This window comes from Podarcis bocagei, assembly GCF_964188305.1.
Source record: "Podarcis bocagei genome assembly, chromosome: 3".
Classification (NCBI taxonomy): domain Eukaryota; kingdom Metazoa; phylum Chordata; class Lepidosauria; order Squamata; family Lacertidae; genus Podarcis; species Podarcis bocagei.
The window spans coordinates 27,196,133-27,219,396 of record NC_138127.1 but is presented as its reverse complement, the minus strand read 5'-3'; the positions used below and the strand labels follow the sequence as shown (position 1 = coordinate 27,219,396).

At 44.0% G+C, this 23,264-nt stretch overlaps 1 protein-coding gene and 2 long non-coding RNA genes across 7 annotated transcripts in view; 1 reads left to right on the top strand and 2 right to left on the bottom strand.

Annotated features, from left to right (window-relative positions):
- LOC308583449 overlaps positions 1-23,264 on the bottom strand; it is a 193,056-nt gene that overhangs the window by 156,685 nt on the left and 13,107 nt on the right. The gene's annotated exons all lie outside the window — the stretch shown is intronic.
- PRSS35 (serine protease 35) overlaps positions 9,990-23,264 on the bottom strand; it is a 167,217-nt gene continuing 153,942 nt past the window's right edge. For 2 of the 5 annotated variants that reach the window (XM_081187371.1, XM_081187372.1), the window contains one exon: positions 9,990-12,889. In XM_081187371.1, coding sequence (XP_081043497.1) covers positions 11,627-12,871 — 1,245 coding nt within the window. In that variant the 5' untranslated portion in view covers positions 12,872-12,889 and the 3' untranslated portion in view covers positions 9,990-11,626. Of the gene's footprint in view, positions 12,890-23,057; positions 23,224-23,264 lie in introns of those variants that run through there. The other 3 variants (XM_081187373.1, XM_081187374.1, XM_081187370.1) reach the window with 2 other exon arrangements.
- Positions 11,157-18,328, top strand: LOC308583436. Its single transcript, XR_014006213.1, has 3 exons — positions 11,157-11,234; positions 17,746-17,804; positions 17,893-18,328. It is a non-coding gene; the product is annotated as an uncharacterized lncRNA (long non-coding RNA).

Sequence of the window (23,264 nt, the reverse complement as noted above, 5' to 3'; positions counted from 1 at the left end):
GCTTGCTTCGCAAGATGACAATGTCTTGCGAGTTCCTGCTGGTTTTTTTCCCTTCCCCCCCCCCTTTTCTAAGCCGCTAAGCCGCTTATCAGCTGATCCGATCAGCAGATAAGCCGCTAAAAGCCGCTAATAGCGCTAATCCGCTAATCCTTCAATGGGCTTGCTTCGCAAGACGAAAAAACCGCTAGACGAAGAGAATCACAGAACGGATTCTTTTCGTCTTGCGAGGCACCACTGTACTTCCAGGTTAGCGGAGTCTATAACCCGATGTGTTTGTAACCCGAGATACCACTGTATTCATTCTGATGTGTTTATGGAGTAGTTATACTAAGCATACATTTTGATTTGCTTGTGGGGTGTTTACATATCTTCTTGTTCATTATTTATTCATCCAGCACATATTAATGTAAGTAATTCATCTTGTCACTTTCTTGATTTCAAATGGCTGTGGTATTTTGTTTGAAAGTGGATTTGTCTCTCTCCAGGGCAACAGAGCATTCCTCCCACTTTAACTGCACAAACCTAAATTTCCAGCATGCGTTTGAATCCCTGCCACAAAGCAGTGACAGCCTCGAGGCAATCTGTATTTTGCGACTCTGTCCGTGCTTCTGTTTTACCAATGATTTTCTTCACAATACTAGAGTTACAAGAAATTCTGGAGCCAGCAGGTGGCAGTCTGGAACTTGCCTTGAAACCGAAGTTGTATATAGACAGAGCCTAATAACTCAACCCTACATGTAAATGTGAATGCAGTGGTACCTCTGAATGCGAACGGGTTCTGTTCCGGAGCCCCGTTCGCATCCTGAAGCGAACGCAACCCACGTCTGTGCGGGTCACGATGCGCCACATCCGTGCATATGCGTGACGTCATTTTGAGTGTGGAAGTAATGCGCTCTATTACTTCTGGGTCGCTGCAGAGCGCAACCCGAAAATGCTTAACCTGAAGCTACTTCAACCCAAGGTATGACTGTATGTTTGCAGACTTTGTTTTAGTTGTTGTGTGCTAAACTCAAACCTCAGTTCTGCCCATGCTTGGATGACTGGTGGAAATCTGGTTATCTTGCGAAGATACGTAAAACTAAAATTGGAATCAAGATGTTACTTTGTGGTATTCTGCAAGAGAAATCCCAAGCAAGAGCATTAAGTCTAGCAAAGCGATAGGGAGGTATTACCATCTTTCTGCTTAACCTACGAAGACCTAGCTCGGCCTTCCCCCATCTGGTGCCCTCCAGATGTTTGGGATTTCATCTTCCATCAGCCCAAGGCAGTATGGCCAATTGTCAGGGATAACGGAAATTGTGGTCCAAAAATATCTGAAGGGCACCAGGTTGGATGATCTAGATCAGTGTTCCCCAACCTTGGGCCTCCAGCTGTTTTTGCACTACAACTCCCATCATCCCTCGCTAGCAAGACCAGTGGTCAAGGATGATGGGAATTGTAGTCCAAAAACAGCTGGAGGCCCAAGGTTGGGGAACACTGATCTAGATGATCCATGAGCCACATTTCATTGTCTTGATCCAGCTAGGGGTTGTGTGCAGAAGTATATTTCTATATATGCATCAAAAAGAAGAGGGCCATTTTCAGTTGTGCTCCACCCTCTCCCAAGTAAAGCCTGCCTGATGCCAACACTAACAACTTACTTTCCTCTTCACTGGGGTAATTGCTGGTATTTCAAAAGGATTTGAAGCTGATTGTAAGTTGCCTAGAGACTGCCCTGTGTTAGATGCCAAACAGATTTAAATCTCCATCCTAATAATCAATTAATAGGTGATCATCAGCTAAGTAGACCCAATGAAATTGAGCCATGCTCAGTAATTTCAAAGTCACTTAAGGACTTCCATTTGCTCAATGGGGCTTTTCTTTTCACCCTCTCTTCCGCACATATTACCTGAAATTGGCTTCATCATAAAGAGGAAGCAGGGAAACCAGAGCTCGCTGTTCCTGCCTTCTTTGGAGCACTGATAAGGGTGGCCCTGAGCAGTAGCTCTGAACAGCAGTAGCTCTGAACAGCTGCTTAGGTGGAGAGATTGGTATTCCTGTTACTGAAGGCTGGTTTATAAATTGCTTGAAGGAATACGTTTGGTCCCTCATCATCCTTTCTCCTATTCCTCAAGTGCTACCACAATTTATCTTAGGTGGGCCATATGCATACAATCCCAGCAAGAACGTATTTTATTGTGTTATAACTCTGAGGTCACATCCACACCACATGTTTAAAGTGCAGTTAATTCACATGACTTCCCTCCCCAAGAATTCTGGGAACTGCAGTTTACAGCTCACAGAGCTACAACAGCAGCATGCTTAGCAAACTACCGTTCCCATGATTCTTTGGGGGAAGTCATGTACTTTAAATGTGTGGTGTGGATATGATCTGAATCTGAAACCAGCACCGTTTCACCCAAAGTTTTTGGCCTGAAGTAAAAGGCAGGATTTTGTGAACCTGACACGCAAAAACCAGATTTACTGTGCTATTTCATTATTCGGGCATCTAAGACGCAGCCTTTATAGCAGATTGGATTTTTCACCAAACAGTTGGTTTAAGTGTTGTGGCAAAAGTCCATATAACTTAGCTGTTTGTATATATCTCAGGATCTTTTGGACCTCATGTGCCTTTTGCTCATAAGTTAATATTATGGTTTACTTTTATCCTACCCTGTAATTTTAGTATGGTTTTCAATTTTTAAAAAAGTTTTGTTTTTGACTTTGCCAACAGCTAAAAGATGGATTAGGTTTGTTTTGAGGTATTTTTAAAAGCTGTTAAAGAACACATGAAATTCGCCAACATATTACTTACAAGCTTATAATTGTCAATTCTTTTTTTGGGAAGGGGCGTGTTTGCTTCAGTGTGAGGACATCAAATTTAGTCCTCGCTGTCTCGTGTACCATTCACATTCAAAGACAATTTGGTAGGCGGGGAGGAGTAGCTCAGTTTCTTTATATTGCCAGTGAAATTTGGTGTCAAAACAAGAATTTACCGTATTTTTTGCACCATAACACTCACTTTTTTCCTCCTAAAAAGTATGGGGAAATGTCTGTGCGTGTTATGGAGGAATGCCTACGGGTGGCATGCCTACGGATTTTCCTCCTCTAAAAACTACGTGCGTGTTATGGTCGGGTGCGTGTTATAGAGCGAAAAATACGGTACATATGCATAAATCTGCTTTTCTTTGTTTTACCACACTTAACATTGCACAAAGTTATGTTTGTGCAATGTTTGAACGTGTTGTCTGGATGGGAATAAATAGTTTCCTTCCCTCTTTTCCCTTTGACTGTTGTTTTTAAAATATTCTGTGTTTTAGTGGTGGCACATTGTTGCTGCTGTTATAATGTTATTTGCGTAGCTAACAGCACCTAATAAAATAATCACACCATTTGCTCCCAGAGCAAGTAGGAGAGGTTCTTGGAAAACAACCTATTTTTTCCTCTTCTGTAGAATGAGAACCAATGTTGTGCCCTCCAGACATTGTTGGACTACAAGTCCCATCAGCCACTGCCAGTAAGGTCAATGGTCAGGGGTAAAGGGAGTTGTAGTCCAGCCTCATCTGGAGGGCACCACTTTAGCTTCTCCTGAACTATACAAACAAGGGTAAAAACCAGAGGATTCAAAATACATAGGCCAGCAATATAGGTAGAAGCCATGTCATATGCAAGTTCTAACAAAATAAACTAAACAATGTGAGAAGTTGCCATGTGGATATGTATGTATGTATGTATGTATGTATGTGTGTGTGTATGTCAAAAGTGTGCTACAGGGTAGTTTACAATAGAAAGACGATGTAATGATGCAATCATGCTTTGAAGGTAACATAAAAACCAACCCTAACTCCTGTTAAAATGAACATGGCAAGCTGCATTGATTAAAATCATGTAGGTATCTGAAAGTGTGTTTGATGGAGCACTGTTCAGAGGGCTTTGAGACATGTTTACATTTATAATTACTCCCAAATGAAACCAAGCAATATTGGTCACTATTCTGAAGTTTGAAAATATTAGGAATGCCATGTTCAGTGTGTCGGACATTCTTGATGTAATCCTTGTCCCTAAGTGATATTAAGTGTGGTCTGAAGGTGTGGACATGTGTAGTGCTTTCTGTTGTCATAGTCAGATCACCATTGTGAAATTTGGATTGGTGGTGGCAATTTGCTTGGCAAAGATAACACGCCCATTTGAATGGTGTGCATCTGGCGACTAATGGATTATTTAATGCTCTGGGGCAGGGCTGGTCTACCCATGAGGCAAGGTGAAGTGACAGCCTCAGGCTACAGGATCCTCAGGGGTAGCAGATCCAATCTTTATTCCTCACCTTGTTCCTGATGTAGAATTTCACTCACCTCTTCTCCCCTGGTGGGGATGGAGGCACCATTTTGTGGTTTGCTTCAGGTGTCAAAATGTCTTGGACTGGCCCTGCTCTGGGGATTTTCCAGCAGAGAAAGCAGTGATGCTGTCTAAGCCTGGTCTCACTGTAGGACATTGAGATGAGATGGGAAGTTGACATAATTGCTTCTGAACATCTTCCCCGGCACTGTGTAGTCTTATCGTCTCCCTGGTATTCTGGGAGGCTGTGGGTTATGAAACTTTGATATCCGACGACTGCAGCAGAAATTTACCCTTTAGGTGAGTACCAACCATACTATCTATTTTTAAGAAATAAATAGGGGGTGGTAAATAACATTGTTTATGAACAAAGCTTAATTACTGAGGCATATTCCTTGAAAGTACTTTCTGAATCTATATAGGGTTCAGATCATAGGAAAAGGATCATGCTGCTATAAAACTATCAACAGATCCTTGCTTTCTGAATTATGCCTGTGTTCTTCAGTTGTATCACTTAACATATTCTTTTTGAAATTACATTGTCTCTCAGGATGTCCATGGATAGTTCCAGACTCTAGCAGAAAAGTTAGCCTCCAAATATAGCCCAAAAAGCAGACTCCAAAATGAATTTGGCCCCGGGTTCTGCAGATGTCGCCTTGCCAGTTTGCAGCTGCTAAGAAGAGCTGTCCACTGTGGTCTTGACACAAGCAAAGTACATGGCTGCACCCAGCTGTTAGAAAGCCATGTCATTTTCAGTCCAAAGCAGCCTATAACTGATGTGGTTAGAGGGGCAGACGCAGGGCCCACTTAGACTTAGCCACTTGTCACGTGCCTACAATGTTGTCTCCACCTTGTATGTTAAAATTAAAGGCTGGCTTTTCCACTTTGGGATGAGTACTTCAATCTACTGCCATCTGAGTTGCTTTCACTGACTTGGTACAGATGTAATGCTTTCCGAGATTACCAAACCATGGTTTGGTGACAGGGAGAGCCTTGTGGGCTTGCAAGTTTCATCCTTTCTTCCCTTTTGTGCAAAAAAATGATGCTTTAACAAGACTGGGATTTATTTGACTGGACTAACCAGAGAATGAAACTAGGGAACAGTCACCATAACCATACAATCAGAGGTGGATTTAGGGGGAATGTGACGGTTCCCTCAGTGGCGTGCAGTCATTTCACCTCTGCACATACAACCCTGAGATTCTTTCGTATGAGACCTTCAGGGCAGGGTAGCCGACTAAATCTCAGTATTGCACAACGGGTGAAAGAAATATGTTAAAATTTAAGAGACTTGTGGGATCTGTAAGCTGTTCCGAGCCAGTCCATATCTTTGCCATGCTTCACATACAGAAGGCATAGCTGGAAGTGAAGCAAAGTTGCTTGGCACTGGGGGTGAGATAGCTCCAGGACATGTCCCTACCTGAAGGTTGCAGCAAGAGAAGCAATAAACAATTGGGAAGTGGCCTAGTCACTGCGTCCATCTGGGAAGTGACTTCCTGTCTGATCTTTGCAGAGGTTAATTCCTGTTTGAGAAGTCAAGTGTGCTAGCTTGCCTTCCTCCACCACCGTAATGACCCTCCATGACTAGGAGGGATACGTTCTGAAGTAGGGAGTCTGCTGCACTTGTTTAGGCTTCAGAACGTGGACACTCAAGGGGTCTAAATTGCACAAGGAGCCTACACAATTACAAAAAGCTCCCCACTGCAGAAGTTGTACCTCCAATCTGTGGAGGGTGAAGGGAACAGCAATAAGGGGAGAAGGAAGGTAGAGCTAGCATGCTTGTCGTCACTCTTCACCTTTGCACGAGGCATTTAGGATACCCAAACAGGACTTTGGAGACCTCTTGTTGATACAGACTACCCTACCCTACCTGTCTCTGTTGCACCAACTGCACAGGAGGCAGGCCTGACAATGTGGCTTCCCATTGAGAACCAAGCCTCTGTTTGTAGAAACAAATGGTTTCTCGTGAGTTCTCCTTCCAATTTATGAAGGAGCTGCTGATGCCCACAAAAGACGGTTCCAACATAATAAATGGTGTGCTCTGAATTGCAACTATTGTCGTATTGGAGGTTCTCTTCCTTTCTGCTGTATGTTTTTAGTAACAGTTTAGTAACAGCGCAATGGGCCTAGCAGTATAAAGGTTTGAAGTCTGAGGCATTTTATTAGTATATAGAAATGAAGGGTAGCCATTTAATGCCTGTTCTGGAACCTGTTTAGTTTCTTTTATTATTTATGCCAAAGTTTCTTTCTTTTTTTAATCACTCCTCTGCTCAGAAACCAGATCCAGATGTGGAGTAGGCTTCGGTGAGTAATCTAGAGCTGCCTTTGGCAAGCGTGTTCTGTACAGAAGTTTTCACAAGATTTATGTAAATCTAGAAAAAATAAACTAGCCAGTTTAAAGCCGCCCCTTTTAAGCATTTATGAGGTCAGAGTAGACTCTCTGTGTACTGCTACTTCCCCATACAAAATGCTTAATCAATGCCCTTATAGTTCCATTAAATCTCTAGTTTTCTGCTGCCAAAAGCAGCGAGCTCTAAGGGATCAGGCGAGGTAAAGGCCAGTTAGTGTCAGAGGGCTGCCATTCTTTTCACTGTGTATTTAACAGCTACATGACAGGCAGAAATCCAGCACCTGAACTTCTTCCCATCATTGCATAATTGGATCAAAAATATTTCCTATACACACACACACCAAACTTTCATTGCAAAATTAAAAATGTACAATAAAAATATGCCTAAAATGGACACAAAATCCTGTCAAAATAGATTCTTATTTGAATCTACAGTATTTAAACATGCATTTTCATATTTACATGTTTGGATTAATATAATTCCTTGCCAGTTAATTCAAGGGAATTAAGACAGTCTTAATGTTCTGGTTAAGGCTCTAGACCATAATAATGAAATTTGTCTATGGATAAATGCATATCTACCAGTAAGAGAATGGCACCTTCAGACTGTGCAGTCTGTGTCCATACCCCATTCCACCACTACACAAAAAGGAATATATTTCAAGCCTAAAGCATCAGTCTCATCTACGGTAAACTAATGCAGTTGCCTTCAGTAACACTGTGTAAACCTGTATACAGTATTTTTAACTCTTGACAAATAAGAAAAATCAGAAAAGGGAAAGGCTTCTTTTCATTGATGCGTTGTTTTGTTTCTCTCAAATTAGACCTAATATTAATGAGCTTACCTCACAAAAACAAGCTCACACCTGTCACTGAGTTTGTAAACATACGTAAGCTACATATGTAAGAGGCTCATTTATAATTATATTTTGGGAAAAATTCATGTTCTCGTGTGGCTGCATTGTTTTATACTTTCTGGGTGCCCCATTATAAAGCAGTTGTGTTCTTTGTTATAAATCCAGCACTGCTGCGAGTTGTTTCTTTTTTGTTTCCCAGGGCATTTCTTAGCAATAAAACGTTCGGTGTGGTGCAAGCATATTTTTTATTCTGAAAGTGTGGCCCAGAGAGAAAGGTTTGAGAATCACAGCTCTATGGTTTCTTCCTGAAATGGCTGCAGCCAACCAGCAAAAGGGAGACAAAGGCAAAACTGATTTGGTGAGATCTCTCCTGCTCCCTGATTTGTCTGATCTCTCTCCCCTTCCCCTTTCCTTCTATCCCTGTGTAGTTTCTGCCTGGAAATGGCTGCAGCCAACCAATGTAGTTACAAACAAGTAAGGAGATATGGAAGTGGGAAAACTTGAGCTGTTTGGATATCTGAATCTGTGGCGTCTATAGTGAGATTTGGGCATAATGGGAGGGCAGACAGTGGGACCTGTGTGTGAATTTTACATTGGTGTAATAGGCTAATTTATGCACCACCACCTCAAATCTCCATCCTTCAAGCAAGCAAGATACGCTATCAGAGATCTCCCACTCAGGCAAAAACACTCAAGCAGGACAGGTGAGGGAGTATGGCATAGAGCATGGGTAGGCAAACTAAGGCCCAGGGGCTGGATCTGGCCCAATTGCCTTCTAATATTTAAAATGCATCTCTGGGTTATTTGTGGGGCAAAGGAATTCATCCCCCCCCCAAAAAAAAATATAGTCCGGCTCCCCACAAAGTCTGAGGGAGAGTGGAGCAGTCCCCTGCTGAAAAAGTTTGCTGACCCCTGGCCTAGAGAGAGTCCTGAGGGCCAGACAAAGGGATCTGAAGGGCCGCTCTTGAGTAATCCATGATGGTGAAACGAGTTGGCAGAATTGTGTTGACCTAGTTGGAAGCTCACATTTTCCCTTCTGCACTTTATCTGCACTTTATCCAGCATTTGTAGGAAACTTGTATGGGAAATTGAACTTTATCTTAGTGCAGGATGCAGATAATGCTTCCACGTCGCCACATATTATCACGCAGCATCGGTGATTTCAGCCTGTCTGCATGTTGAAAGCTTGCGTCACTCGGCCTTTAATCCTGATATACACAGTTGGCTGTGCTGCAGCAAGTTATTATTGTTGAATATTTAAAATGGAAAGTTTGTCTTTTGCAGAAGATTATGCAGGAAATAAGTCTTTAAATTAAGCAGTGATAAAAGTGGGAGAGCGATTTGTACTTTCAAATAGATGTCTGAATATAGGGTAGACAGAGGCCCAGGACGAAAACATGGCTCCATAGTCAGTAATGCATCAATTCCTAATAACCTCAGCGGCAATTTGCTTTTGGCACAGAACTAATTATTAAAAGCATTGAGTTGCTAATCAGAAATGTTATGTAGACTTTCAGCGTGGGTTTTTTGAATTTTTACTGGGATAGAAGGATAGCTTCCACTAGATCAAACTATTTATCCACTTTGGCTCATTATTATCTAACTGGCAACAACTCTCCAGGGGCTCAGGTGTTTCATATCCCTGGCTCAGTGGTGGCTGGTCCATTAGGGAAACTACGAAGTGAAATGGCTAGCAATTTTTTAACCCCCACACTGCCCCAAATGTCAAGGCCGCACTGTTTTCTGTCGCACACATCCTTCTAGAGAGTCTTGGATATTTTTCTGTCAATCTCCCATTCTCTGGCCAGTCAACAATATGCACCACACAGACAATCTCAGTCCAAAAGAATTGTTGTGTCTTGGAGGGTCCCATCCATCTGTCCCGGGGCCTAAAGGTTTATTTGTATCTTACCAACAATTTGCCCTACTCTGCAATTTTCTTCTCCCTCCTGTTTTCATTATGTGAACCCAACTAATGTGGATAGCTTGTGTGTGTTGCAAGAAAAGAAATCAGGGCTTTTTAAAAAACATAAAATGTGGGGTAAATTCCTCCCTGCTACCCTCATGAATCCACCCACCCCCAAAAAAAATATTTTAATGATTGTTTCTAGAATATAATAGAACTGTGAGTCAGGAACTCCTTTTCTCACCAGGTGGCCAAGCTAAAACTCCCACTTTGTGTGCTCTGCTGCTTTAAGAATGAGTGCCTAATACTGCAGGGAAAATTAATTTAAAATGATAATGTTTCCATATAAACGCTGTGAACTTTGATAACAGATTTTAATTTTGTTTGGGATGCTTTCAAATGCACATTTCAATAATAGAAATGATTTAAAAAATGGATTTGCAAGTCAATGCCAAATTTAATACAGTATCCCCAAATAATTATATACACAAATGGTGTTTTAATAATATCTCATTCACACAATATAGAGATGATTTGTAAAAATTTTGGCCATCAATATATATTTTAATGTCATTTATTTTTTTAAAAAATCTTTGTTCTTCCACACTGGTGGGGAAAAAAATTGATCAATACAAGTTAAAAACTGAATTACTTTAATGCTAATAAAAACCAAGCTTATATGGGCCTGGAGTATGCATCTTAATGCTACATATTAAACAGCATCCTGACAACCAGCTTTGTCACAAAGAACTTTCACATACACTAGTACATTTGAAGCAGGAAGCTCAGCTGATATAATTTTTAAAAAGCTACTGAAATGTGTAAATTTGCAATACTTAAGCTCATGTTAAATACTTTTCTAGTAAAAGTCGAGGTTCAGAAATGAACATGAACCCAGTTGGTTTATTGCTATATAAGTCACCTAATGTATTTACATAAGAATTTAACCTACATTTTCCAAAAGGTTGAAACATGACTCAGCAAACAATTATCTGCTTTTGGTAATTCTTGATGCTGAGAATTAACACAACTACCCAACCCACAAACCCATCTGAGGAAAAGATAGTCTGTTGGATAGTCCCAATTCAATAGTCATCTCAACTATGTGTTTTGGCCTTGTTGTAAAGGCTTCCCCATTCACTTCAATGAATGGGCCAGAGTTTTGTATTGAAGAAAAGAGAGCTGCCCTACTCTCTAGTAAGGTGAATTGGGGCTGCCCTCACTCTCAAGTGCATATGGCCTCTTGGGCCTATAATCCCATTTTTTAAGACAACCTTATTCATCTTTGGTATGTTTAGCTCTTTTTAACCATTGTTTTCAAACTTGAATTAGTAGTTGTCATTGTTGCCTCTTGTCAAAAGTAACATCACTTGATGCTGATGATTATATTTTTAAGGCAGTGATTTGTTCAAAATAGTGACAGGTTAAAACAAATACACATCTAATAATCTCACTTTTGCATATCTTCTAAAACTAAATTTACAGGCATTAAACTGTATTCATATGGTTCCTTTCCCACCACAAACAGAAGACATGCTACATTCATTAAGTTCCACTTTGCTATTTTAGAATTCAAGGAAAAGGAATTTGTGGGTTTTGCATATGATCTAAACTAGGCCAACTTGGCAGAGGCATTTCAATGTGAAGAGGTATTGTCTACAGTAATAGGGGTTATGGGAGAGCTTTGTTTCTTGTCTTATCCCAGTGTTTCACAATTGGATTCTCCCGCAGATACCATACAATAATGGACATGCAACCTGCGTAACAGGAAGAAAAGAAAACATACTGGAGCAGAACCCTGAGACAAGTAAATAAGTTGAAAACAAAACAATCACATAGTTTAATAGTACTGGTTAAAAGAGAAGACGCTTCTCCTTAAAAATGCAAGCAAACGGAAAGAGCCATTAGTTTCTGTTCCATAATATGAATGACTCGAATTTACCACAATTTAAAAACAATAAATACAGTAATACAATATGGGGCTTTAAGTGCACGTCATATCTACGGTCAATTTAAACAACTCAGTCGAAAAGAAATTCTGCTAAATGCTGTGTAAATGTTTTCAGCATATCAGAAAAATGCTGGTTTCAAGTTCAAATAAAGTCAGATGCAGGTCATTGTACGTTCAGCATTTATTTTTGCAGGTTCTTCGCTTCATAGCACTGTCAGATACTAGAGCTGATCTTGCATTGGCTGCCATCAGCCCTGTGCACAATTGTCATTGTTCCCATGTATCCAGAGGCAAATCTGGGCATATTTGGCAGGTGTAATTCGAACGGCCACATTGTAATCCTGCTCTTCCCCATTGACATCCACCCACTGGTGACCAGAATAAATGGCAATAATTTTGCGCTTCCACTTCTTCTTGTTGGGCTCTTTAAGGCGAAGGTAGATCCCCGATCCCGTAGAGCCAGACTCGGCATCACAATACTGGTAGAAGAGATCGCTGGATTCCTCAGATACGCTGCAAAACCGATAGACCAGTTGGCCAGATCGGTCAGCGTCATATCCGGAAAAGTGGATCATGCTTCCAGGCATTGTTTTGCTAGCTGGGCTAATGCCCAGCTCCATGTATTTCTTCTTGTGAGGACGCTTGAGCTCCAGGACTGCGTAGTCGTAATCCACTGCAACATCTCCAGTTATGCCCCTCAGCCATCCTTTGGGGATCTGTGTGCTTTTAACTCTGGTCCACTGGAAGGAAGGCTTACGCTCAGATTTCCTCTCATTCAACCCAGATGCCTTTTGTTTCCTGCCAGATCTCTTGCTGGGACCTTGTTCCAGCTGTTTGACATCAGTGTGGTGGTCCTCGACCTCTGACACTTCCCTCTTGCTCCTCCTGGCTCCCCTGCGTCTCTTGCCGTCCCCTTTGGATTTCAGCCTCAGCAACCCCACCCTCAGCTTCTTGCTGCCTTTGATGTAATCTGTGCCATCGTGCACACAGTGAGCAGCAGTGAGGACGTGCTTTGGTGATATCAGGATGCCGCTGCAGCCTGTGGAGATCTTTACAGCGGTGTTGAAAGGGAAGTTGGTCAGGAAGCGCGTGTCTGAAATGCTGAACCTGCTGTCAGTGCCGTAGACCTGCCTCTTTCTCCTGGAGCGCACCTTGGTGGTAGTGTTTGCCACTGGGTCAAGATCTGCTCCCAAGACATTCACCTCAGTCAGGGTCCGTGTGCCGTTCTCAAAGACAGTCTCATAGGAGAGGAGCTCCTTCAAGTCTGGCAGGCGTGGCACCGGGAGAGTCCTTTGGCATTCAATCCCACACACTCCACTCAGCTCCAATTTGGCATTTGCTTCAAATTTAGGAGCGTCGAGGAGGAAAGTTTTTTCTTTCACTATCTGTGGTACCTTTCTTAACTGCCAGCTGAAATCTTGTTCTGCATCTATTCCATTCATTAGGCTCCAGACAGGAGTGGAAAACAGCAGTAACAGAAGAGCACGGTCCATTGTGTCTCTTGGTTTTCTGTTAAAAACAAAACACAAGAAGTGTTTGTTTAAAAGTTGTAGCTTCAGAGATGTTTCCATTTAAAGGATCACATAAGTATTATACTATTTTTGTAGCATGGTTAAGATACTTAAAAATAGCAACAGCACTCCTAGAAAGACAATAAACTGAATATGTAGGACAAGGTACTCAGACCACCATCATTATCTTTCTTTATTTATAGATCTTTGCAATTGTGTCCTGTATTTGATTATAGAAACATTTAACAATATTGTCATTAATTTGGCTATGAAAAGCCAGGAAGATTCATGAAAATATTTTTCTTTCTGTTCACTCTGCTTTTAACCACTTGACTTTGAAACTATGATAAATCGTTAAGTTCCTACACAGCTTAAATTCCAGCCCTGCTCCCACACACACACAAAAACAACCCTTTGCATGTTGCCTGAAAATGACAGATTAGGGACATCTAGGCAGCTCCACACTGCATTTCTATGTACCTAAAGGCCAAACTAGATGAGATATTACTTGGAAGATCTGTCACAGTTATCTTAACTTCTAGGGATCAATGACATGCTTGATCTGTATGGCAAGGGGATAGGAATTGCTTCTCACAGGAATAAATACCCCTGTTAATAACCTTCACTTCCATCTGGCATGATTTTCAAGCAATGACTCCTTGATGCCATGCCTTCCTTGCCTAACTTCCCTCATTTTATTTCCTTTCCTTTTTCTATGCTAGGCTGCTTTGCTTAGGAATCTTGTGGAATCCTGTTGACTCCTCTCTTTATAGACACACACTCATGGAGACCCTTCCTTCCTTCCTTTTTACATCACACCAATGTTAATTACTTTCGGGTGTGAGGTCAAAAGCATTTCTTTTCCACTAGGCCTTTAACTGAGCAGCATCGGCCAATATTGCTTTTAATTTTATCTGCTGTAACCCATCCCACAACTGTTTTGTGGTGAAGGGCAGGATATATATTTTTAATGAATAGATGAATACCAAGATATTTTCATGGACTAGAACAGAGGTGGACAACCTTTTTTCCCCCTCTGAGGGCCATATGCAGCACTTTGACAGGCAAGTGGAGCTGCTTGACAGTCGGTGGGGAAGGACTTAATGGGGGGGGGGGAGATGGAACACCAGCATCTTCTTTCAACCTTCTGTCCCGCCCACCCACACTTTAATCTGTCCCCTCCCCAGCTGCATTGGCAGTGCTAGAGAACACAAGCTTTAATGTGCATTCCCCAGCAATCCCAATGTAGCTAAAATAGTTGTTGCCACACTGCCTACCAGGATGGGAACAGTAATGGCTAGTCATCTGGGCAGTAGGGGAAAGTGGGCAGGGTTCCCTAGCACTTTGTGGGCCTACAGAGAGCTGAATGGTGTTTCCCATAGGTGGACTAAGAACATCTCAAGATATAAATGAAAGATAGGTTGTTTTGTAATAAAGTATGCTACAGTACAGTGGTTAGTACATAAACTGGTGGCATGAAAGGATAACTGGGCCTTGAGGACATACTAATATTTACTATTGGTAGTGCCTAGAGTTGTTACCTTAAATGGGGTTTTTACCGTATATCTTCACTGTTTCATTTGAACTTGGAGCACTAGTAATTTGTGATGTAAAAGAAAAATCAAAGCATGTTTTTAAAAAGAACAACTTCCCTGACTGGGCATCTAAGTACCATTCTTATCACTAGTGATCAGGTGAATAATTATTTGCAAGCCTGACCCAGGCATTCCAAGTAAGTTAACGAAGGAGAAAACCCAAGGTATCCTGAAGTCAAGTAGCATTCTTAATAACTTAGAGCAGTGTTTCCCAACCTTTTTTGGGCAAAGGCACACTTGTTTGATGAAAAAAATCTCGAGGCACACCACCATTACAGCCCCGTGACATCAGCGCGCAGCGTTACGCCGGGAGGGACGCACGAAAGTGTAAGTTTCAAATTTTTTTCCTCCCCCTTGCCGGGGAACCTCCAAGCTTTGGGGGTGGGGGGGAGGAGGCAGCAAAGCGAGGCAGGAAGGAGAGCGCGGCTTGGCTGGGTGAGCTTTGGCAGGGGCAGGGAATGAGAGCCGCGAAGCGGGCGCTGCGGACGGAGGCGCTGCCCGCCGAGCTCGCAGGCAGCCAGGCAGGCAGACGGCGAGAGCCCCGCGCTGGGCGGCCTCTCCTCGCCACCGCCGCCCCGCCTCTCGCCGCCCGACTCGCCCGCCTCCCTCCAGGCAACATCTCGCGGCACACCAGGCAACATCTCGCGGCACACTAGTGTGCCGCGGAACAGTGGTTGGGAAACACTGACTTAGAGCAAATCTACACATTATTCCCATGCCTGCTGAATGCCAGTGAACTGTGTAAATGGAACAAACATGGCTTTTTACAGCTTGAATTTGATGCATTACAATATTAACAAATGCAGTGACTTCTGCCATTTGGAGAATGGAGCTTGCTTTCCTCTCCCACTTTATACATTCACCACTATGGAAGCCTCAGACATGTGTGGAAATGGCAGTACCTCTAATTATACTTTAAGAGTTAGGCATTTAAGGACATGCATCTGGTTAGACTCTATGGTTCAATATTGTAATTAAAGTGCAGATCAGGATAAAGAGCTCTCTTTTGTTGTTATTATATATACCAGAGTTCAAAAAGGGCTGAAGTCTACATTAAAGGTTTTTAAAAATAATAATTGTTTTCAGAATTAAAGGCTAAAGAAAAGGTGAAAAAGATGCAAAAGATGTGGCTCAAGTTCTAAAAGAAAGAACAAGGAAGATAGTAGCTATTATTGAAAAATGGGTTTGATGATATTTTAATTCTATGGCTTTTAAATTACCTGGACTATTTTCCTGGAATAGCAATACAATCCAGAAATGGTTTGTGTAGCTACAGCAGTTGGCAAAATCCCTTCTTCAAAACATATCTGTTAGTGCAGCAAGCCTAAGGATCTTGCTATGTGAATCGGAGTGCACACTTGTCTTTATTTGATGGTAATGCACATGACAAGACAGGCCTCTGCAGATAGATCTCTTGTAGCAAGGACACAGCAGTCAGTTGTGAAGCAACTCAGCTTCCCTCCCCCCAGGCCGGTGGGTGGTGTTTAAATATTAGGCAGGGCAGGAGACCATTTTAACAATCAGCAGATCCCTTCCCGCCTTCTCTCCATGCCCTACTGAAGACTCCACTTCCAACAATGTCAGCAAGGAGGAAGTTGTGGGCAAAGAAAAATGCCTCTATCCCTCTATCCACAGGCGCCAGGTCTAGGGGGGCCCTGGGTGCCAGGGCACTCACAATACAGAGCTCCGACACAACTTCCGGTTTCTACTGGAAGTTGCATCAGAGCACTGACGCGACCTCCCAGACTATGTTGGAGGCCCTTCCAGTTGCGTTGGAGGTCTTGCAAGGCTTCAGATGTGACCTCTGAGACCCCGTGAGGCCTCAGAAGCACTGCCGTTGTCACAGGTGCCATTGGGCACCCATAACCTGGGCCCCAAGTCAGCACCCCTGCCTATATCCTTGCCTTAAGCACATTATCTGCAGGAAACGACATGGAAAGGAGTGGGGATTTGAACCCTGGTATACCAGTCCCTAGTCAATGCTCCAACCACTGTTCTGCACAGGCTCTAATCTTCACACAAACTGCACTCCAGAAGCAGCAGCAGGAACTTAAAGGTAAAAAAGTAAAGGTCCGCTGCAGCACTGGGTGCTACATCCAGCTGGAAGAGCAGCTAGGTCTGCACCATACAGAACAGTTTCAAACTTCTGAACTACCCCCAAATTCTTCCTAATGCGGGTGATCTGATTTGATTGGGGTTGTTAATGGTTTATTTTCCCTTAGAAGGTTTTTATAGTAAAACAGGCTGAGTGTTGCAACTCTTTGAAACCAGCCCTAACACCACCACAAAGACCACACCAGCTTCTTGTATTGCGTTGCGGTCTGTTAAATATATATTCCCTGCTTACAGCAAACTCAGAAAGGTAACTTGCAATTAGCTTCTGGCTGTTTGGTACATGTGATCTAGTGGAGACTCTTAGTGTTCCTCAGCTGCTCTAGCTGTAGCTCCTGCCTCCCTCTTTGTCCCTCCTGGGTTCTCCTTCCTTTGGCCCCAAGAATGGAAGGAAAAAGCACCCAGATCTTCCTGCTCCTGCTCCTGCTCTGCCTTGTCTCCCAGAAGCAAAGCCCTGAGCAGTGTCTTTCTTTGGCTCACACCCACACTTGCCATATCAAACAAGCACAATCTTTTGGAGAGTTCCTTAGCTTCTTGCTGAACCACCTTGACTTTGTGCTGCCATGGCAATGGGGCCAGAGCTCAGGCTTGCCACTCACTTGACTCTGGTTTGCAGGTAGAGTGATGCCCCATTCCACCGAACACAGTCCTCTGTTTGGAGGGCTGCCAGGAGGATAGTCCTCTTTTTCATGGCATTTTCTATATGAAGCCCAAGCCTGGTTTAAAAATAAAGCACCATAAGAAGAGAGACAGTCGGCCTTGAAGCTGGCCATCAACATTTGATACCTCGACAACAGACTGAGCTCATCTGGACACAGCCTTCCCTACTGTCTTCCCCCATATTTCCACTTAATTTTCAGTCATTATTTCTAAATTTCAATCTGTACATATCAATTTGCATGAGCATATTTTATGCAAATCTGCACCTGCTCTTTTCTTGGTCATGCCTTTCCTCTCTTTTGGCAGTGGTCTTGAAAGGGACCACACATGTATTCCTGCCCAATTGTGGGCATTTTGATTTTGACGCTGAAGCATCTGGATCAGCCCCACATGAACGGACAGTGATATGCTATTGAATGTTTTCCATGCTAGTAAATATTTAGTAGTTTATTATTAAAAAGTAATCATGGAACTTATTCTCCTTTGCAGTTCATCATCTGGAAACATTGCAAGACTTCTACTTAAGGCAGTTTGGGAGTACATTAGAGGTAAACTGAGAGCAGGCTGCTAGTGTGTAATTTAAGATGTTTAACTAGATTTATAAATTTGACAGTGTCTCTTATATTTGCTTTTCAGCCTATTCTTACTGGTTTTGACCCCTCCTGAAGGCTGAGTTGACTAAGAACTAAAGTAAATAAATACGGCTTTTTTCCTTTTATATTTTTAAACATGCAAGTATGCTTGTGGTGCTGCCACCAGAGGGCAGAAAAATCTAGACATATCCAATAATAGACTTTTTGAATTCCCTAGAAGGCTGAAACTTTTATTTTTTAGACTCTTACTGTACTTCATTTGAGTATACTATTACTGGAATATGGCATTATCCTCCAGGGCAGCTTCTTGTTCCACATAGCTTGCTGTGTTGTTTTCTTTTAGGGGGCTACACTTCTTATTTTATCTTTTTGAAAAATGTTTAGCACACTTCAGACTATCCCCCCCCCATGAAAGTACCATCTTATTTTTCAGAAACTTACTGTAATATTGTTATAGGATGGCAGCTACCCCCCTTAGGATGGGTGTGCAAACCCCTTCATCTTAAAAAAATAATATTTATATACTGCCGACTGTAATTGGTTATGGTGCTACCCTAGTCCAAGATCTTTGGGGAATTTCTCTATTATATTATATAAATTTGCTTATCAAAAAAGAGCTCAATGCACAAAATACTTTATCTAGGTTTGCCCTTGGAAGATGGCGTAAAGGTGTCGTGTTCTTTATAGCCACTCCAGTAGCCTAACTATACCTGATTCTCTTTTTATATTAGGGTACCTAATACTTGAAGGGACGCGAGTGGCGCTGTGGGTTAAACCAAAACAGCCTAGGACTTGCCAATTGGAAGGTCGGTAGTTCGAATCCCCACGATGGGGTGAGCTCCCGTTGTTCAGTCCCTGCTCCTGCCAACCTAGCAGTTCGAAAGCACGTCAAAGTGCAAGTAGATAAATAGGTACCACTCTGGCGGGAAGGTAAACAGTGTTTCCATGCGCTGCTCTGGTTTGCCAGAAGCAGCTTAGTCATACTGGCCACATGACCTGGAAGCTGTACGCCGGCTCCCTCGGCCAATAAAGCGAGATGAGCGCCGCAACCCCAGAGTTGGCCACGACAGGACCTAATGGTCAGGGGTCACCAGTGGCGTAGCGTGGGTTGTCAGCACCCGGGGCAAGGCAAGTAATTTGCGCCCCCTAACCAGTGGATTTGCGCCCCTAACCCTAACCCCCAGATGTTGCGCCCGGTGTGGCCGGCCCCCCCCTGCACCCCCCACGCTACGCCACTGCTTTCACCCCTCGAGCTGTTGGTAGAGCCGGGACTAAGAGGCCATCCAAACACCCCAAATCCCATTCACCCACGCAGGACGACGAGCCAGAGTGGGCCCCTCCACCTATAAACTCCCCTCCTAGTGATCTGCAGCGAAGAGGCTTGTAAACCCTTCAATGGAGTCCCGAAACCCCTCAATGAAACATCAGGATTTCTCAAAGAACCATCGCTGACCAATGGGCATCGTCCAAGGTGAGAGGCAGCCAATCCGAAGTCAGGAAGCAGCAGCCCCGTGTCTGGAGCGCGCGATCCGCCAGGAGAGCGCAAGAAACCGAGAGCAGAAAGCGGGGAAGAAGCGCGCTGCAAAATGTAGCAACAGCGGATACAATGTTTCCTCCTGTTTCCTTGTTTCTTGCAAGACAGAAACAGAGGGCGATCCAGGGCTCCCCTCCCTCCCCCCTCCCTCAAGCAAAAGGTCCTTTGCCCTTAGGGGGAATCCAGCTTCGCCCCAGGAGGCAGCCCATACCCCAGACAGTAATCCGGATCCTGCCAGAGGAGAAGCGCAGGAAAGCCTCGCGACTGGGAGGAGGCCGGCCTCCGGCGCGGGTGGGGGGGCCCCGTCGGGGCGGGTGGGCGGTCTTGGCGCGCAGGCACTAGAGCGCCGCCAATGGCGCGTTTGGCGGGCTGCGCGCATCCAGACAGCGACCCGAGTCTGGGCGGCGTGGCGCTTGGTGCCGGAGCCTCCGCCCGCAGCGCCCCGTCGGGAGACCCAGCCTCGAGCCGGCTGTCGGACGCGGTTGAAGCAGCCAGGGCGGCATGGCAGGCGGCGGCGGCTCCTTGGCGACTCCACGCGGCCAGCCCAGCGCGCTGGCCGAGCCTCGCAGGCGAACGCTGCCCGTCGGTGAGGAGGGGCTGCCTGGCGCGCCCTCCGTGGCCCTGACGCGCGGGGACCGCGGCGAGCGCTGAGAGCCGCTGCCAGCTACAGCCTGCGCCCGAGGCTCTTTGGCGATTCCGGAGGCAGCGAGCGCGCCCCCCCCGAAGTTGCGCCCGGTGCGGCTGGCACCCCTGGCACCCCCCACGCTACGCCACTGGGGGTCACTTTACCTACCTAATACTTGAGTTTCCAAGTTACTGTGTTCCAACCCTTCCTTAGAAGCCAGCCTCCTAGTTAATTCCTTAAATGAACCAAAATTTACATTCCATATTACAGCCCATTTTACTGAGACTATACAATGGTCCATAATATTCATAATTCTAAGCCGACCTATGACTCAGCAAGAACAAACAAGTATGCTGAAAACCAGTGTGAAAATCACAGTTTCTACACTCCTCCTCTAGTCCTGTGGTCACTGCACTACCCACCCAGACCTAAGCCAAGGTTTGGCTTGGTTATGTGTAAACTTGGGCCTGTGATAGTATGGACTATAACCAAGGTTTGTTCTTGGATTACCACTTGCAGTTGAAGGAGACAAACAAGGTTCACATATAATACTTGTCCAAACACGACTCAGCTCTGTATAGCATGGTAGCAACAAGGCCAGAAGAGGAGCAAAGTGGCCGCAAACTTCTAGGTACCCACTTGCTTGTTCTTGGTTTGCCTTAGCGTTATGTGCAAGCGAGGCTAAATTATTCTTTCTGCAAATTATCTTTGATGCCTACACTGCAAAGCAACCTCAAAAGCACACCAAATAGGTGGCAAGAAGATTTTGGGTTGTAAGCACCAGAATTCTACTCAGTTACATATACGTAACCTATGCACGAAGACACATTTTGGCACACAGTTATTTTAAGGAATCAGTAGAATGGTACCTGTCACCAGACAACCACTCTTTTGACAGGCTTATGCATATAGTACTGCTAAATTCTCATGGCATGTTTTAGAGAGGAAGCATTAAACACTGAAGTCTGTACCAGAAGGTGTACTTTTTATAGTTTACAAGGTTATTTGCAGGGAATTCCTGGATCTTAAAAGCCTTCAAGAAAATTCAGTTACTTCCCTCCCTCCCCAACAACTTATGTTCCAAGTATAATAAGAGTGGTGAGTTTCCAAAACAGTGGCTCAAAAGCTACAGGAACTTTGTGCATGGGTCATCAGTGTCCAGTTATAAGCATATGCTACAAAGGCTGAAGGGGCAGGCATGGAAATTGCAACCAAACTCTCAGTTATGCAGTTGACAGGTGAGTCCCAAAGGAAGATGAATTTCCATTAGCAGATCCCTGAAAAAGTCTGAAACCACTGCAAGAAGAGAAAGAGTTGCTGTTGGCAAAGAAACTGTTATTTCTCTGTTTCTGGTGACGGCTTCATTACGTTCTTAAGGTTAGTGCTGTCAGCGCTAATCTCCTTACACTTTGCAATGTAAGAAGACCTGTGATGAAGTCTCTAAGGAGCATCCTTCATAGGTTACGAAGTAACTTTCTCTTTAAATTCTTCCGCCTGCATCCACGGGAAGTAACATACAGCTGGGTAGTTGTTGAATTATTTACGATCCAAATGCTCATTTGTACATTATCTACTCATTTGTAGATCTTTATTATCAGCTCTATTACATAGAATAAAATATAGGAAACATATATAAAACATGCCACAACTGGACCCAGTTTGAGGACTTCTTCAACTTTTGGAACACCATACTGTATAACCAAGTATTGGTACCTAAGCACGAAGCTTATAAAAATGACCTTGCAAGAAGACTAAAATAGATGGAAATTGGCTTTAACAATTCATATAATTCATTCTGCTTAGTGTTCTTTGAACTTGCAGAAACCACAACTCATTCCAGCCAAAGGCTCTAAGGGGATACATAGCCTCACATTTACTCTCTATTACCAACTAATCAAAATCCCTTTGTCATTTTTATTTAAGTGTAACCGCTCTTTAGGGTTTTCTCCCCCTCTTTCAGCTTCTCCATCTCTTTCTCCTGAGCTCATTTCATTTATTTAAACAAGGCTTCCGAGGCTGAAAATCAAATAAGTAACCTTAGTCAAGAGACTTTTGTGATTCCAACACAGAGCTTGTCAGTGCTAGAAGCAGCAATCTGGATAAAATTAGTGTCAGTTTTCGAAAAAGGAAAGACATGGCTAGTTCTGCGGCTGGTTCTGCATTTAAAAGCTGACTATTCCAGAGCAGCAAAATCGCTTGCAAAGACAAAGTTGCACAGTAGGCACTTAAATCAAGGCTTTTTGGCTGTCAACCGTGCAAAATGTAGCTATTGATAAAAATTAGTACCTCTCTCTTATGCATAAACCCTACTTAGGAGCACACTCAATATATACAGCTCCCAGGCTTCCCCCTGCTGCAGTCTAAGTGCAAACTTTTAAATTCCTGCTCACTCTCCTCACCGTAGCCCTCTTAGGAGTCACAGAGCGATGCTCTCCGTTCCTAGAATGCTGTCCAGCAGCATCCGCTGAACATAAAGGATTGATGTCTAGCTCAGAGCCGCCACTCATTTGGGCAAACTCTAGCACTGCCATGAAGCGGAGTCTTTGAAACGTCCCTATTAATTTGCTGGAGGGTGGAGGGAGCTTTTAAATGAACAGTTTGCTCCTAGGCATATTGACTAGAATTCGATGACACATCGAAGAAAGTGTGCATGGATGGGACTGCAGCATCATTGGCTGATGTGCAATTTCATGGTATTCCCCGAAGATCTGGATTCCCCCACCCACCCCCTTTTTATTAAATATTGCTTCCCGACCTTTTAGCTAAGATCAAGTGTAGTATATCCATTTCACCATTGGCTCCAACAAAATCAAGAATTCATTCATCGTTAGTATCAACACAGAGAGACCATCCACACAAACGCAGCCCCAGAAGGTGTGCCAGTGCCAACGGGTTTAATCCGAAGCGAAATCCCTTTCGGCTCAGCGGGGCTTCCCTCCCTGCCAGGTGTCGCTTTGGGGATTCCACACAGGAGGAACCGCTAACCTCGCCTTTCAGGTGCTGCAAAGAGCAACACGCCCTTGAAACGAAGCCCGGGCCATCGCCATACCTGCCCCGCTCGCCAAGCCTCTTGCCACGACGGTGCTCTTCGCGAGCCAACCCTGGAGCGAGCCTCTTCTGGAAGCCCAAAGCAGAAAGCCAAGACGCCCAGGAAGCTGGAAAGGACACGTTCAGCCCTCAACGGAGGCAGGGCGGTGGCGGCGGCAGCAGCCTCTCAGCTTTGGACGAGGCTCCTGACTGCAGGCGGCGGAGAGGG